At 35.3% G+C, this 14,876-nt stretch overlaps 1 protein-coding gene across 1 annotated transcript in view; it reads left to right on the top strand.

Moving 5' to 3' along the window:
- PSME3IP1 (proteasome activator subunit 3 interacting protein 1) overlaps nt 1-14,615 on the top strand; it is a 38,154-nt gene extending 23,539 nt beyond the window's left edge. The window contains exons 5-7 of the mRNA XM_051979898.1: nt 57-189; nt 6,347-6,411; nt 13,852-14,615. Coding sequence (XP_051835858.1) covers nt 57-189; nt 6,347-6,411; nt 13,852-14,069 — 416 coding nt within the window. The 3' untranslated portion in view covers nt 14,070-14,615. The remainder of the gene's footprint in view (nt 1-56; nt 190-6,346; nt 6,412-13,851) is intronic.
- The last annotated feature ends 261 nt before the right edge of the window (nt 14,616-14,876 follow it).

The following is a 14,876-nucleotide window of genomic DNA, read 5'->3' as shown; positions in this document are numbered from 1 at the left end:
GGGATTTTTTGTTTGTTTGTTTTGCTTTTTATTTGATCCTTAACCTTGAACTCACAGCACTCTTGCCAAAGTTGGAGTATCTTCAGATACCAAAAAGGAAGGAGAGAAAAAATTGTCTCTGAAGCCATTAGAAACCAAGAACAAGTTTTCTCAGGCAAAGTTACTGGCGGGAGCTGTAAAACACAAAAGGTATGGGGATTTGCACGTATTACAAATTGTTCCTTTGACTTCACAGATGGAGACCAAGAGTGACAGTTAACTTCAAGCTAGCCTTTTATGCTGTCTGTCCCCTGAATTTCTTTATCTTCCCTCCAGACTCTATGCAAGAACAATAGCTCTTGGAATTGTATTCTTGATCTTTGGTCCTCTAACATCATGCTCCACTAGATACCTAGCCTTTGTAACTACTTGGGAGCAGGATAGCAGAATTGCATCCTAAAAAATAGTATTACCGTCTATCCACAGAGTAAGGCAAAATAAAGATCCTTTGATATCTGTAATGTGTTACTTTAGACACTAAGGTGACTGATTATTAGGTTATGTCAACCTGATAAATCAAAGTACTGATGAAGTACGATGATGCTAAGTTCTATTTTGTCTATTTTATAAATTAATGTGTATTGCCATTTGATCACATGTTGGAAGGAAGTGGAAGGAACTTTCTAGGGGGAAAAAATCTAATATTCATAGCAGCATTTCTAAGGTTTAAAAATGTTAGAGTGATTTTTTGAAGCTGATGTCAATGAACAAAAGGAGCATATCAGAAAAAGCATATCATCACTGTTGTGTTTAGATTATAACATACTGATCACCAGTGAATTTTCATTATTTAGGTATATATACAAACTAACTGAATCTTTATTGTTTATTCATAATTCTAATTTGGGAGAGAATTCATTTTAAGTGAGCTTCATTCATAACTGTTTTGTGTCTCATAGTAGGGTACTTTCTGTTGCTATAGGTAATGGATTAATCTCTACTTTTGCTTCTGGGATCTTTGGATTGTTTACAGTATTCTCATAATGATGAGCCCCTAGAAATAAGAGGAATGGCTTTCATTGAATGAATTATTTCAAAATTTTTGGGCCCTATGGAAAAATTTTCAAAAGGACTCATCTTACTTTTGCTTGATGCAAAATGGAAAATATCCCCAGTGATGTGCCAAAGAAACGAGCCCTTTGCATATTGTTCCCTTTTCAATAAGAATACTTCATACAGCATGGATTCCCTTGACCTGGGAATTGGTCTGCTAGTTGTTTTCAGAGCAGCGGTGTCACACTCAGAAAAAAAACCTATTCTAAGTTTTAAAATGTAATGTTATCTGTGTTTTATTTTATAATTATTTTGTTAAATATTTCCCAATTAAATCTAATTTGGACCTGCACTCAGAAGTATTGCAGTGTTGCCATGCAGTTAGGCCATGTTTGACATCTGTAGTTTACAGCTTTTTGTATGCTTTTAACTTCTCGATGGATAGGGAAAAATCTATCCATTGTATGAAGTAGTACATGAATTTTTGATAGTTGTGTTGACAAGAGAAACTTTTTAGCTTTATGAAGGATGTCCTTTAGTACCTGACATATTATACTTATTTCCATATTTTATAGGTGCAACTTTAGGCCTACTTGGCCAGAATGAATAGATTCTATAATTAATTTGTTATGTATTAATATAATTAAAATATTAATTTTATAGTTAATTTATAATTCTTTGAGTCTAGTAGAATTCACTTTTTTCAAGAGCTGAAAGGAATCTTGTCCAGCCCTCTTTTTTAATTTTTTAAAGTAAAACTTTTTTTTCAAATATCAATAATTTATCTTTTCTGTTCCTTCCCTCTCTCATCTCTTCTCCTACTTTAAAAGGAGAAAGAAAAATAATGATCTTGTAATAAATAAGCTTCATCAAGCTAAACAAATCTTCTTTTGGCTATGTCCAAAAATGTGTCCCTTTCAAGAGGTGGGGTAAGCACCCCCTATACTTCCTTTTTGTCCCCCTGGAATCATAATTGAGCATTATATTAATCAGAGTTCTTAAATTTTTCAAAATTATTCCTTTTGCAAAATTGATATTATAGATTGTTCTCCCAGGTCTGCTTGCTTTGCTCAGCTTTCGTCCATACACATCTTCCCAAGTTCTCTGAAATCATGTTTCCATACTTCTTTCAGCATACTGTTGCAGTATGTTAATGTACCATAATTTGTTCAGCCCTAATTGCTATGTTTACCCTTAGTTTTCCAGGTCTTTGCCACCAAGTTGCTAAAAAAAAAGTATATAAATTAAAAAAAATTTTTTTTGATCTCCTTGGGAATAGGTTTAGTAGTGATATTGATGAGGCAAAAGGTATATATATATATATATATATATATATATATAGTTTAGTAACTTTTGAGGCATAATTCCAAATTGCTTTCCACAACAGTTGTACCAATTTGCAACTAAATCAACAGTATATCCTTATACTTGTTTTCCCATAGTCCTTCCAACATTTATTTATCTTTGTTTTTGTCATCACTTCCAGTCTGATAGGTGTGAGGTAGAGTGATATGGAACATTTGAAAATAAGGAAATAGAAGCTTTTTCTTCGCTTGAAAACTACTTGATAGCATATCCTTTATCAATTTATCAAATGAGGAAAATGACTTTTTTTAAAAATAAGTTTGATTCTCTACCTTATATATTTAGGAAATGAGACCTTTACCAGAGAAATCTTTTGCAATTTTCCTCTCAGTTATCTGTTTCCCTTCTAATGTTAGGCTGCATTGAATTCATTTGTACTTAGTTTTCCTCTTGTTTCTTGTTACTATTGAGTCAAATGTATTTTTATACCAAACTCATTATGGTATTGTATTTGTATATTTTACTCTTTGACCAGTTGAGAAGAAAGTGAGAACAAATTCTACTTGTGCCCCCAATTATATAAAGTAACATGTAATATATATATAAGGTAATAAGCCCCTTTCCCATTTTCCCCCTTTTCTTCCCTAGTATATCTTTTTTTCTCTTCCCTTTTAAAAAAAATCACAAAATATCATAGAAATCATTCTCAGGCTCTCCATCTTATTTGACTCTTGACTTCTATGGCATTATAGTTCTGAGGAGATGCTTCTGTGATCCCTTGTCCCAATTTTTCCCATTAAAATCTAAACACTTTTTCCTTATGTTGTCTTTCCTAATGTTTACCTGTAATTACCTTTATTATGTTTTTCTTTACATTCATTTTTGCAACTTAGAGTTTCCATTCATCTCTTGTCTTTTTATCAGGAATTTGTGGAAGTCCACTTTTTTCATTATATTCAGTTTTGCTATATTCTTATTGCCTTTTGGATTGTCATATTGCTCCTCCTTTATTGTTGTAGCTGCTTAATCTTCTTGGCTTGTTACTCTTTAGTACTTTAGTACTAAAAAGTACTTTAGTACTCTTACTTTCTAACTGTGCTTTTAATCTTTCTAACTATTATATCTTTGATGTGGAAACTATGAATTTTGGTTATGATCTTCCTGGAAGTTTTCATATGGGGGTTTTAGGAGATGAATGACCAGTGGATTGTATTTTTATTTTTCTCTCTGTGAGAGATCTGGACAATTTTATTTCATGATTTCTTGAAATATATCTAAGTGCCCTCTCCCCTTTATTTTTGGTTCTAGCTTTTAGGTAGTTTAGTGATTCTTGAATTATCTCTCCTTGATTTGTTTCATGTCTATTGTATTTTAATATAAGGTACCTTACATTTTCTTTTCTTTTTTTTCAATATTTTGATTTTGTTTTAATATTTCTTGTTATCTCATGATATCATTAAGCTATTATTGGCCAATTCTAATATTTAGAGCTTCTTTTAGTTAAGATTTTATACCTTTTATGCTAAGCTAAGTCCGTTTTCCAAGTTTCTTTTCTATGGATCTCATCTCTTTTTTAATTCTTTCATTTAGAGCTCTATTTCACATCATTTTAAACTTAAAAAAAAAAAATCCTTTCATCATTTCTTCTGGGAATTCTAATTGAACTCGTGGCCAAGCTGTTTTCTTTTGAGGATTTGTTTATAGGTGTTTGGAAATTATTCTTCTCTTCTGGGTTTGCTTCTTGGACATTCATAGCATCATAATAGCTGCTGATCTTGGTTGGGCAAGTCCCATATCTTTTCTGTGTAACCCCATAGTTGGAGCTCTGGATTTTGACTCAAAGGTTTAGTTCCCTCTGGAAGATGCTATGATGCTGGTTTGAACCCAGTTCTTAACTCTGGGCATCCCTATTCTGCCGCAAAATGTGGTAGAAGAATCATGTATAATGATGAGGACTTAGGGACTATGTGAAATACAAGTCTGATTATATGGCTTCTAAATCTCCTTCATTGTTTTCAAAAAGAGGCTATCAGTGACTATTTTTTGATGTATTTTATTAAAATATGGTGAAAAGGACTACATTTTATAAAAGTTGGTAATGAAATGGAAACTGAAATATTGAAAAATCATTTATCTTCAAATCTAAAAAAAAATTGACTAAATAGAAATTCATTTATATCCATAAATCATACTGTATAATTCAAATAATATAAAAAGAGTGCCTTCCATTTAAAGGTAAAATTATTGATCAAGTAAAATTCACAAAATACCCAAACTATATGAACAATCTAAAAGCAAAACTAAGTAGGGAAGAGCCTAGAAAGTTGACCCTTCAGAGTTGTTGGTTACCTCTTTGAGTAATGTTATTTTGGGGATCAACTCAGGTTTCTATTTCTATCCCCTTTCAGTGTGATTATCTTATCTAGAATAGCAAATAGTACTTTTAGTAGGAATTAACATGTACCTCATCTCTTTCCTAGCAAATTATATATTTTCACCAAATTTCACCTTATTTTTTTGTCTGTGAAATTTGGCAGGGATAATTAATGTAAAGTTGTGTATGTATATGTAAATAATGTATATGTAAGTGACTACCTTTTGTTTTATTCTTTTTGTGGTTGATGGAGTTTATTTAAACATTTATAATTTTTTCTAGCTTGTGTGCCATACTGAATGTGGTTAATTATGGTTTTTTGCCATGAAGATGAGATTGCTTAAGGAATAATTTTAACGTTTAAAGATTTTAAACTGATGGTGGTCATACATCTGCAATTAACAGTATAATTCTTTTCCTTATAAAATCAGCAATTGATTCATGTTCTTATTTCTTAGTAATTATGACTGAATCAGTCATATTTATCAAATCTTAGAGGAGCCAGTATGTTCTAATAAAGAGTGTTGGATTGGGAGTCAAAGTATTTGAGTTCAAATCCTCTTGTCACTTATGACTTGTATTATTAAAGTTACTTTCTCAAGCTCATCTATAACATGAGCATATTGGAAAAGAAAGCTTCCATGGTCTTTTTTAGCTCTAAATCTGTGGGCCTGGGAAATGTTTGTTAATTGTTCACTGATGCCTGAAGTTGAAGCTACCGTAGGAAAATTAATTTGATCCCTTTTGCATTTCATTGAGTCTGCACTGGTTATTTTTAAGATACATTTTTGTATATCTTTTTAATATAATCTACATTTTCAAATATATCGCTGCCCTCTCCATTCTTCCTAGCAGTGAATAAAAAAAGAAAGAAAACAGTTTGGCAAAGCTAACCAGCACATCAAAAAAAGTCTGTTGTTATTATGTGCCATATTTTTACATTTCTCATTCTTATCTTTGCTAAGAAGGGTAAGAACCTATGCTTCTTCCTACAAATCACTCAACTAGTGACCAGGATTTTTTGGAGTATTTACATTGGGTTATGGTTCTTACTTTTACACTATGCTTTGGGGCAGTAGCAGTACTGGTAACATTTCTTTGTGGTCCTGTTTTTTCAAAAAACTGCATATATGTGTTTGGAGTTCTTATGACCTCTTCTTGCAGGCTATAAATGAGGACATCGACCTCATTTTCTGGTGACATGAAGTCAGTGTTTTTTGTAGAATTTATCACACACACTTCATCTTTGAATAGTTGTTTAGTAGGTCTAGATATTCTTTAAAGCCTACTTTTAGGCATAATCAAAATTTTCTCATTGATAACCATTTAAATAATCAAGAATTTGAACAAAAATTAAAGGTATAAAATTTTTATATACCTCCATAATATTATACCCATTATATTGTATATAACTAATATACCTATTAGTTTTTTGAAGAACAATTTTATTAATAATTATGCAATCCAGAGATTGCACAATTATGTGCCAAATAAAATATCCTTCCCTTCCCCCACCCCTGGTTCTTTGAAACTTCATCACAATTTATTCATATAGTTACTGAAACATTGCTCTCTCAGGAACAGATGATCATTTTGTACTGATATAACACGAAGTCTCCATTTTTCTTGTTACAGTTCAGAGGGCAGCAACAACGTGAAGAGGCTGAAACTTGACACTGAACAAGATGACCAGAATCAAGGTGTGTATTAGCATAAATATTTTACTTATAGCACATTTATACCATAAGGATATATTGAGAATAGTATGATGCTTATAAACAGACCTATAACTTACTGAAATGTTTTGATAACTGCCCTACTAAAAAATGTTAGACCATTAGAGCAGAGAAATACCATTTGTGGTCTCCCAGTATTGGTTGCATAGCTTAATTTGCAAGCTACTTTTTTTTAAATGTCAAGAATTGTAATTTCTATTTGTATTACAACCATTTGGCAGTAGAATGTCCAAGTGCTTCTGAATATTTGTCTGGGTCTGAATTTTATCACTTAAAACCTCTGCCTTTAGTGTAGTTCCCAGTATATTTTCTTTGGTAAAACTTTAATTTGGCTACTATTTATTTGGTGAAAATTTTTTTTAAGTCACATGTGATTACAAATGAAGGTATGTGCTTTGGTGGTTGTCAGGAATTGGAAATAATTTCTCATTTTCTACTTACGACTTCTTTAATTCCTTATGATAATGATGCACATGCCTTTAATCATAGAAGTCATCTATAAGCCTTTATTGATAAGTCCCACTTTTATTTCTAAGTAGAAATAGAATTTTTGAGTTGTAAAGGACTTCAAAGGTCATGTCGCTGAACTAGTTCGTATTTAAACAATAATCCTTTCTGTAATATCCCTAAAAGTGGTCACCTAAGTTTTACTTAATGATCTCCAGTGATATAGCTCGTTCTATTTTACTGAATATTTTCCCCTAATGTCAAGCCCCAAAGTGATATAAAATACTTCAAAAATAATGAATCGCCAAAGATGGCTCTCTTACTGTCCATCAGGGAAATGTTGTGCCCATATCTGGTATTGAGTGGAAATGTGTCTAGCATTAGTCTACAGCATTTTGGGGTTTTCTGGTAGGTGAATCCGCTGATTTAATGAGAACCAGTACAACTGCAGAGCTGACAGGATTGCTAAATAGTTCTCTTCTCTCATCATTTTATCTGATTATACAGTTCTATTAAATGTGACTCATTTGTTTTTGGTGCTTGCAACTCAGTAGCACAGTGGATAAAGCATTGGACTGGCCTCAGGTTCAGGAAGACTTGGGTTCAAGTCCTTCCTCTGATACATTCTGGCTGTGTGACCATAGGAAAGTCATTTCACCTCTCCTACCAACTCTGTAGGATGCAAAAGAATTGGCAGTCTGCATCTGTGGAGGGAGTTTCCATATTGGGTGTTTCCTGCAGTGGTGAAATCGTAGGTTCAGCCACAGACACATGCACAGCTATAAATGAAATCTTTGTGGCTTCCTTAAACCATCCCAGGCTGCCATCACACTCTAATAACAACAATAATTCTTCTAGCCCTTCTAAGCTATATCTTTTCCTCACAACAACCCTCTGAGTAAGGGCACAGTTCTTATCACCTTGATTTGACAGAAGAGGAAACCAAGGCACTTCCCACCATCAGCCAGTAAGTGTCGCCTGCCCAGGGTTGTGCTAGTCTCATGTAACTTCTGCCCTCTGACACTTTGTGCAGGCGCAGTCCTGGCATCAGGGGCCCAGGGATCACAGCTGCTTGTGATCTTGGGCAAGATACTTAACTTGTGTTTTCTCAGTTTCCTTAGCTTTAAAATTCGGAGATTGGACTAGTTGACTGACTTCTTTCCATATTTCCCTGACCACCACTGGTTTGCACCATTGGCGCCTCTTGCTTGTAATATTGCAATAATCTTCTAATTGGTTTCCTTACATCTCATTTCTCTTCTCTGGAAGAGAAATTACACATAGCTGCTAGATTCCTGAAGCACAGCTCTGGCCACATTATTCCCCTGCCCATAAGTTCTAGCCTTTCTGTATTGCCTCTAAAATCAAGTACAAATTTCTTCAGTTAGAGCCCTTCATAACTTAACCTCAGGTGACAATTCCAGCCTCCTTATGCCTTGTGTGGTAGAACCAGACTGTCCTTGTTATTGTTTCTGGGCCTTTGCCTTGATTGTCCTCATTACTTGGTATGCTTGCCCTCCTTGGAACTTTCCTTCAGAGCTATATTCCATGGCCATCTTCTACCAGAAACCTTTCTTGACTCACCCAGCTTAGTGTCTCTCTCTATAATTTCCTTCTCTTTATTTTGTGTACTATACTAATATGTGTATGTGTTGTCTCCTTTGGAAGAGTGTAAAGTCCTTATAGACAATTTCTTTTTTGTCTTTGTATTTCCAACATCTAGCACAGTATCAGGAAGTACTGACCACTTATTTAACCTGGTATAAAAACTCATCAGATATAATAATGTAGGAGGAACTGCAAATCCAATAACAAAGTCAGCTTTATAGTTGTATTGGTCTAACTACATTCCTCTTCCACCCATTAGCTCTTTCTAATAGGACTTGGGAAGGAAACATAGAATAAAACATCCTAAAAACTGCCTTAAAGTTTTAGTCATTGTTGTTTGATTTCTGAATCTTTTGGAGATAAATCCTTCTAACCAGGACCTTGTCAGCATGAGCAATGGATGGAGCCCTACAGCTAAAGGCAGGAGCTGTTTTGTGCTCAGGCTCCTTAGCTCTATAACAGAACAAGTGAATACAAAAGTTGGCTCCATCTACTCTCAAGTCACGCATCCCTCTGAATCCCAAGAGCATACTCTTTATTAGTAATTTTCAGTGTTAATTTGGCTTTACAATGAGTTCTACAAATGAGGGAAGCTGACAGGAGGCACATCCAAATGTGCAAGATAAGAGGGCAGATTTCTTTCTGGGCAATTAACTACCCTTTCTCTCCACCCTCTCCCCACCCCACCCTCCTTTTAGCAACTTTCTAGATGACGTAGGAAACTTACTTTCCATTTTTCAAAAGCTCTATTTCATGGCATTGTCACTTTAGTCTATATGCTATTAAATTTTGATGACTGGCTGCTATTCATTTGGCTCTTACTATTCTGTCTATAGGAAACAAAAGGTTTTTTCCTTTTATTGTATTAATGGAATCTCAAAATTAGTTGGGTTAGGTGTCATTATGTCCAAGATCTTGTTGATAGATAGACGGATATTCCTTTCTTTTGTCTGGGAAGCATTCCATGTAGGTGATTTCCAAATAACCTAAAGCTTACCTTACTAAGTTTCAAATTCCTTCTCCCCCCATTTACGACCCCTCCCCCCCCTTTTTTTTTTTGTTAAGGCAATTAGAGTTAAGTGATTTGCCCAGGGGCACACAGCTAGGAAGTGTTAAGTGTCTGAGGTCAGATTTGAACTCAGGTTCTCCTGACTTCAAGGCTGGTGCTCTATCCACTACACCATCTAGCTCTCCCCCTTTCCCCCCACTGCCCCTTTAAAAAAACATTTTAGATTGGAATCTTTCTGAAATGTTATTTATTTATTTTTTTAAATATTGTCTGTCTGGCATTTAAAAATTATTCTCTTCCTTCCTTTCAGACTTATTTCATGTTATTCCCCTCCTTGAATTCTTCGGTCTAGTAAAACTGCCCTTCTTTCTGTTCCTCAGATAGCCCACTCCATTTCCATTTCTGTGCCTTTATTTTGGTAGTCTCCTGTGCTTGGCATATATTCCTGTCTTTACTTTGACCACCTAGGTTCATTCAAGACCTGTATCTTGCACTACCTTTTTGCATGAGGCCTTCACTGGGTTGCTTCTCCCCAATATTCTCCCCTCCTTTTAGTTTAGTATGCATATATTTTGCATGTATATATTTGCACATACAGTCCTGTCCATTAGACTGGAGGTTTGACATTTTTGTCTTTGTTTCTCTAAATACTAGGCACATAATAAAGCACGTAATGAATGCTTGTTGATCGATTGAATTTGCTGAAGATAGTTTAGCTTTTTGTTGAGGAGTCAAAGTTATCATTATATATATTTAATTGCTATACTCTAACATAGTGATTCACTTGTGTTACTGAAATGTGAGAAACTGTTTGCTCCTACACTGAATGACCTCAGCCTGCTGTGCTTTTTGAATTCTAATATCCATTTTTCATGATTTTTCAGTCTCTCCTGTCACTTCAGTTGCAACTTCTTACTGATATCATTATGTCTACCTCTGAGTGGTCCTCTATTTATCCCTCCTGCCCATCAGCTAACTTGTTGCTTCCACTCTGCTAGAACCAAGCCTTAATAGACTAATTAGTAATCTTGAGTGAAAGCCTGAAGTAAAAGTGCATGACTCTTTGGATATATAGCATTTACAGAAAACCTGTGTAGGCTTTTTGGCATTTGTTTTGGGTACTTAGAGGCTTCACTTTTTAAATCTTGGCTTTATGCTGTAGTTGAAGTAGTCAAATAAATGGTCTCCAGATGAATTATGTATTTACTGCATTTAATACTAAAACCTAGATAAGGATTACAAACTACAGCCTAAAGGTCAAATATTGGAATGATTTTTTACATTTTAAAATATAATAAAACTGGTTTTACATTGTATTTGAAAATATGAAAACCAGTTTTGTTATCTAGTCAGTCAGGATTTGGCTGGAGGATTATATTTTGCTGACTCCTTCTTTAGATGATAACATTTCTTCTTTTTTTTTTTTTTAATAACTTTTTATTGATAGAACTCATGCCAGGGTAATTTTTTACAACATTATCCCTTGCATTCACTTCTGTTCCGATTTTTCCCTTCCCTCCCTCCACCCCCTCCCCCAGATGGCAAGCAATCCTTTGCATGTTGAATAGGTTATAGTATATCCTGGATACAATATACGTGTGCAGAACCAAACAGTTTTCTTGTTGCACAGGGAGAATTGAATTCAGAAGGTATAAATAATCCGGGAAGAAAAACAAAAATGCAAGCAGTTTATATTCATCTCCCAGTGTTCTTTCTTTGGGTGTAGCTGCTTCTGCCCATCTTTGATCAATTGAAACATGATAACATTTCTTGAAAAGTTTGGTGATATAAATGATATTCAGATTGGTACTTAAATATATCTGCCCCTTGCTTTACGAACCACTCAGTCCATCAGGGATGTTTTTGGTTTAGATTTTAGAACTGGAAGGGACCTCAGGGGTCACTGGGTCCAACAACCCACACATTTTATGATGAAGAAATTGTACTCCAGAGAAATAAATTGACTTGCCCAGATCACAGATAGTAAGTCGTAGTAAGTGGCCAGGATTTGAAAACAAGTCTTCTAAATCCAAATCCAGAATTTATTTGAGTTTGGTGTTTTCAGTTAAAATGATCCTACTTCTGCTATCCAATTTTCCTTTCACTCTTTCAGTGTAGATCATGGCTTCCTTTCTGAGACAGACAGTGTAGCTTCTAGGAGACAAGGAGGAAAGAAGGGGGAAATTCCACAAATTCTCATTTGGGCTGTATCAAGTTGAGTCAATAGACATAAGCACTTTCTGTGTACCAGGCACTATGCTAAATTCTGGGGATACAAAGAAAGGCAAAAAGGATTCCTATTCTTGAGGAATTCACAGAAGAGACATCCTGCAAACACTTAAAGTATACAGAATAAACTGGAGATAATCTCAGGGGTAAGACACTCGATTATAAGGATAGAGAGATAAGGAAGAAGAAAAATGTACAATCAGTAGATGGAGTGTCTTATATGAAGGACAAGAAAGAGGCCTGAATCAGAGTATGTATAGGGTATGTTAAAGTTTTTTGTTTGTTTTTGTTTTTTAACAAAGTTGGAAAGGTAGGAGAGGGCCAGGTTGTGAAGGCTTTAAAAGCCAAACAGGATTTTATGTTTTGAGTTTATTGAATAGGAGGCTGACGTAGTCAGACCTGCATTTTAGGAACACTTATTTAACAGCTGAATGGAGGATGGAGTACAGAGAGACCTGAGAGAAGTTTATAATAGTGTGGGTGCGAAGTGATGAGGATCTGCACTTCATCACCAGTGTGTCAGAAGCAGAGGAGAAAATGGGACCAGACATGAAGGTAGACTTTGGCAGTAGATTGAATATAAGGATAAAACAGTGAATAGTTGAAATAATATGTGGGTTGCTTATGAGCCTTCTCTTATATGAGCTTATGAATATGGTATTGTCACTATATATCAATAAGGAAGTTACCAATAAAGGAAGGTTTTTTTTTTTTTTTTGGTAGGGGGAGATATAGGACATTCAACTTAAGGAGTCCAGCAAGTAGTTGAAAAAATGAGATTAGAGATCAAGAGAAAGGTTATAACTAGATAAATAGAATTAATAATCATCTTCATAGAGATTAGTTGGTGTAAGCTGGATGAAGATATAGCAAATAATATAATAAGGACTTGTCAGCTCAGGAAGAGAATGAGGAGAAAGCAGTGTCATGAAAATCTAAAGCCAAGAGAGTATCAAAGAAAAAATGATAGTAAACAGTGTTAAAAGATTCAAAGAAGTCAAAAAGGATGAGGTTTGAGAAAGCCATTAAATTTGGATGATTAGAACATGTTGATGAAACATGCTATCTTTCTTTGCAAAGTCATTTAATCTGCCTCATTTTCTCCAGTAATAGAAAGTTAGTGCCATATATCTCCTTACTGCCCATTTCCCCTATGGAGAAACACTAAAGGTGTTTGCCCATCAATTGATTATTTTTTTCTATTAATGGGCTTTTTTTCCCCTTTACCTGCCTTCACTGCACACTGGAAAAAAGAAAAACAAAACTCCAGAAAATAAAATTCATGGTTAAGCAAAACCAATTCCTCAGTTGGCCATGTCCAAAATGTGTATTACATTCTGCATATTTAGAGCTTTCAAGAGATAGGCAAGAGTATCTAATCACTATAGTGGACAGCCTTTGCATTGATCAGAACTCTTAAGGCTTTCAGAGTTGTTCATTTTTTATATTATTATTATTATAGTCTAGATTATTCTCATGGTTTATATCAATTTACTTTACATGAGTTCATATCAGCTTTTCCAGGTCTTACCAACCCTTCATCATTTCTTACAGGACAGTAATGTTCTACTACATTCATAACTTGTTCAGCTATTCCTTAATCAGTGAGTGCTCCCCTTAATTTCTAATTCTTTGCCCCTGTAATAAAGAATATTACTTTAATGACTGTGGCTAGGAGAACATATAAGTAATAGCTATATAGGTTGATTAATAAAATTTATTGGATAGATGAGTATGTTGAGGAATTGCAGTTAATATTACATACAAAGTCACCACACCTTTGTGCCCCAGTTTCTTCTTCATCTGCAAAATAGAATTAATAATACTCGTGCCACATAACCTCACCAGGTTCATAAGATTTGAGTAAATCTCCTAATCTCTATTTCACTCAATTCATCCTTAAGTCAGTTTGATGCAGTATCACAAAGCACCTGGCAGGTACTGTGGGACATGTTGGGAATGTAGAGGTAAGACAGAGCCTAGTCCTTATCTCCTCTTCCCCACAGAAGTGTTGAGTGAAGGTGGGTGAAGTCAGGGGTATGGATTTATTTCTGTACTTTAGAAACAAAACAAAACAAATGTAACAATCCCTAATGCGTCTCTCTCCACAGACACTTCATCCTGTGTGCCTCTTGGAAGCGGGTCCTTGAGTGGCTCTGCCATTCACTGCCCCTCTGCTGCTGTCTGCATTGGGATCCTGCCAGGCCTCGGGGCCTACTCTGGAAGCAGTGACTCTGAGTCCAGCTCAGACAGTGAAGGCACCATTAACTCTACTGGGAAGATTGTGTCTTCGGTTTTCCGCACCAACACTTTCCTTGAGGCTCCATAATTCCTTCTGCCTGTGATTCCAGTGCAGGAGGCTCCTCCCCCATGGGGGGGTTTGGACACTTCATTTTGCCCTTGGAATTACTTTCCTTGAAAACCTCTTTGCCTGCTTCCTGTGCACACAGCTACGTCTTTAACCTAGTCTAAGAATATGCTAGAATCCTAGCTATGGGAGCTAGATGTTTTGTTTTCATTTCCCACTCTTGGTACAGGAGACTGTACCTGTTGTGCTGTCTTTTCACTCTACTCAGCTGGGTAAGGGGCAGGGCAAGTGAGAGACCTGCTGAAAGCATCTCCTCGAACAGAAGACATCTGCTGGTTTGCAGAGGGTTTGGTTATTTTTTCCTTCCCCAGCAGAACTAAGGCAAAGACAGTTATTGAACAGCTATTGTTTGAATATTCTGTTAAGGCCAATTTTACAGCATCATTTTGTTACACTGCATTTTGGAGTGTGCGGAGGAAGAGAACTGAACCAGGTGATGAAATGGAGCAGTCTCCCGACACTAACTAATTCCTGATGTTGTGTAACTAAATAAAGATTCTAAATTAATTTCTGTAGTGGGTGGCTCTTATCACTCATTTATTGTTCATTCTCAAGCTCTTCCTTATACTTAGCTATTCCTTCTATCTCCTATCTTATCCCTCCTCCCAAACCCCAAAGTACCCAGTTCACTAGGGAGTTCAATGACTTCATGAAGGCTGTTGTCTAAAAGATCAGAATTGAGGTATGTTTGAATGTTTTTAGCTAGTACTGTAATAGAAAGGATTTAGTGGTAATATAGAACTTTTTCCCCTAATAAACAATCATTTA

The sequence above is a fragment of the Antechinus flavipes genome, chromosome 2 (assembly GCF_016432865.1).
Source record: "Antechinus flavipes isolate AdamAnt ecotype Samford, QLD, Australia chromosome 2, AdamAnt_v2, whole genome shotgun sequence".
Classification (NCBI taxonomy): Eukaryota; Metazoa; Chordata; class Mammalia; order Dasyuromorphia; family Dasyuridae; genus Antechinus; species Antechinus flavipes.
The sequence above is the reverse complement of the archived record's forward strand: the minus strand, read 5'-3'. Positions and strand labels throughout refer to the sequence as shown.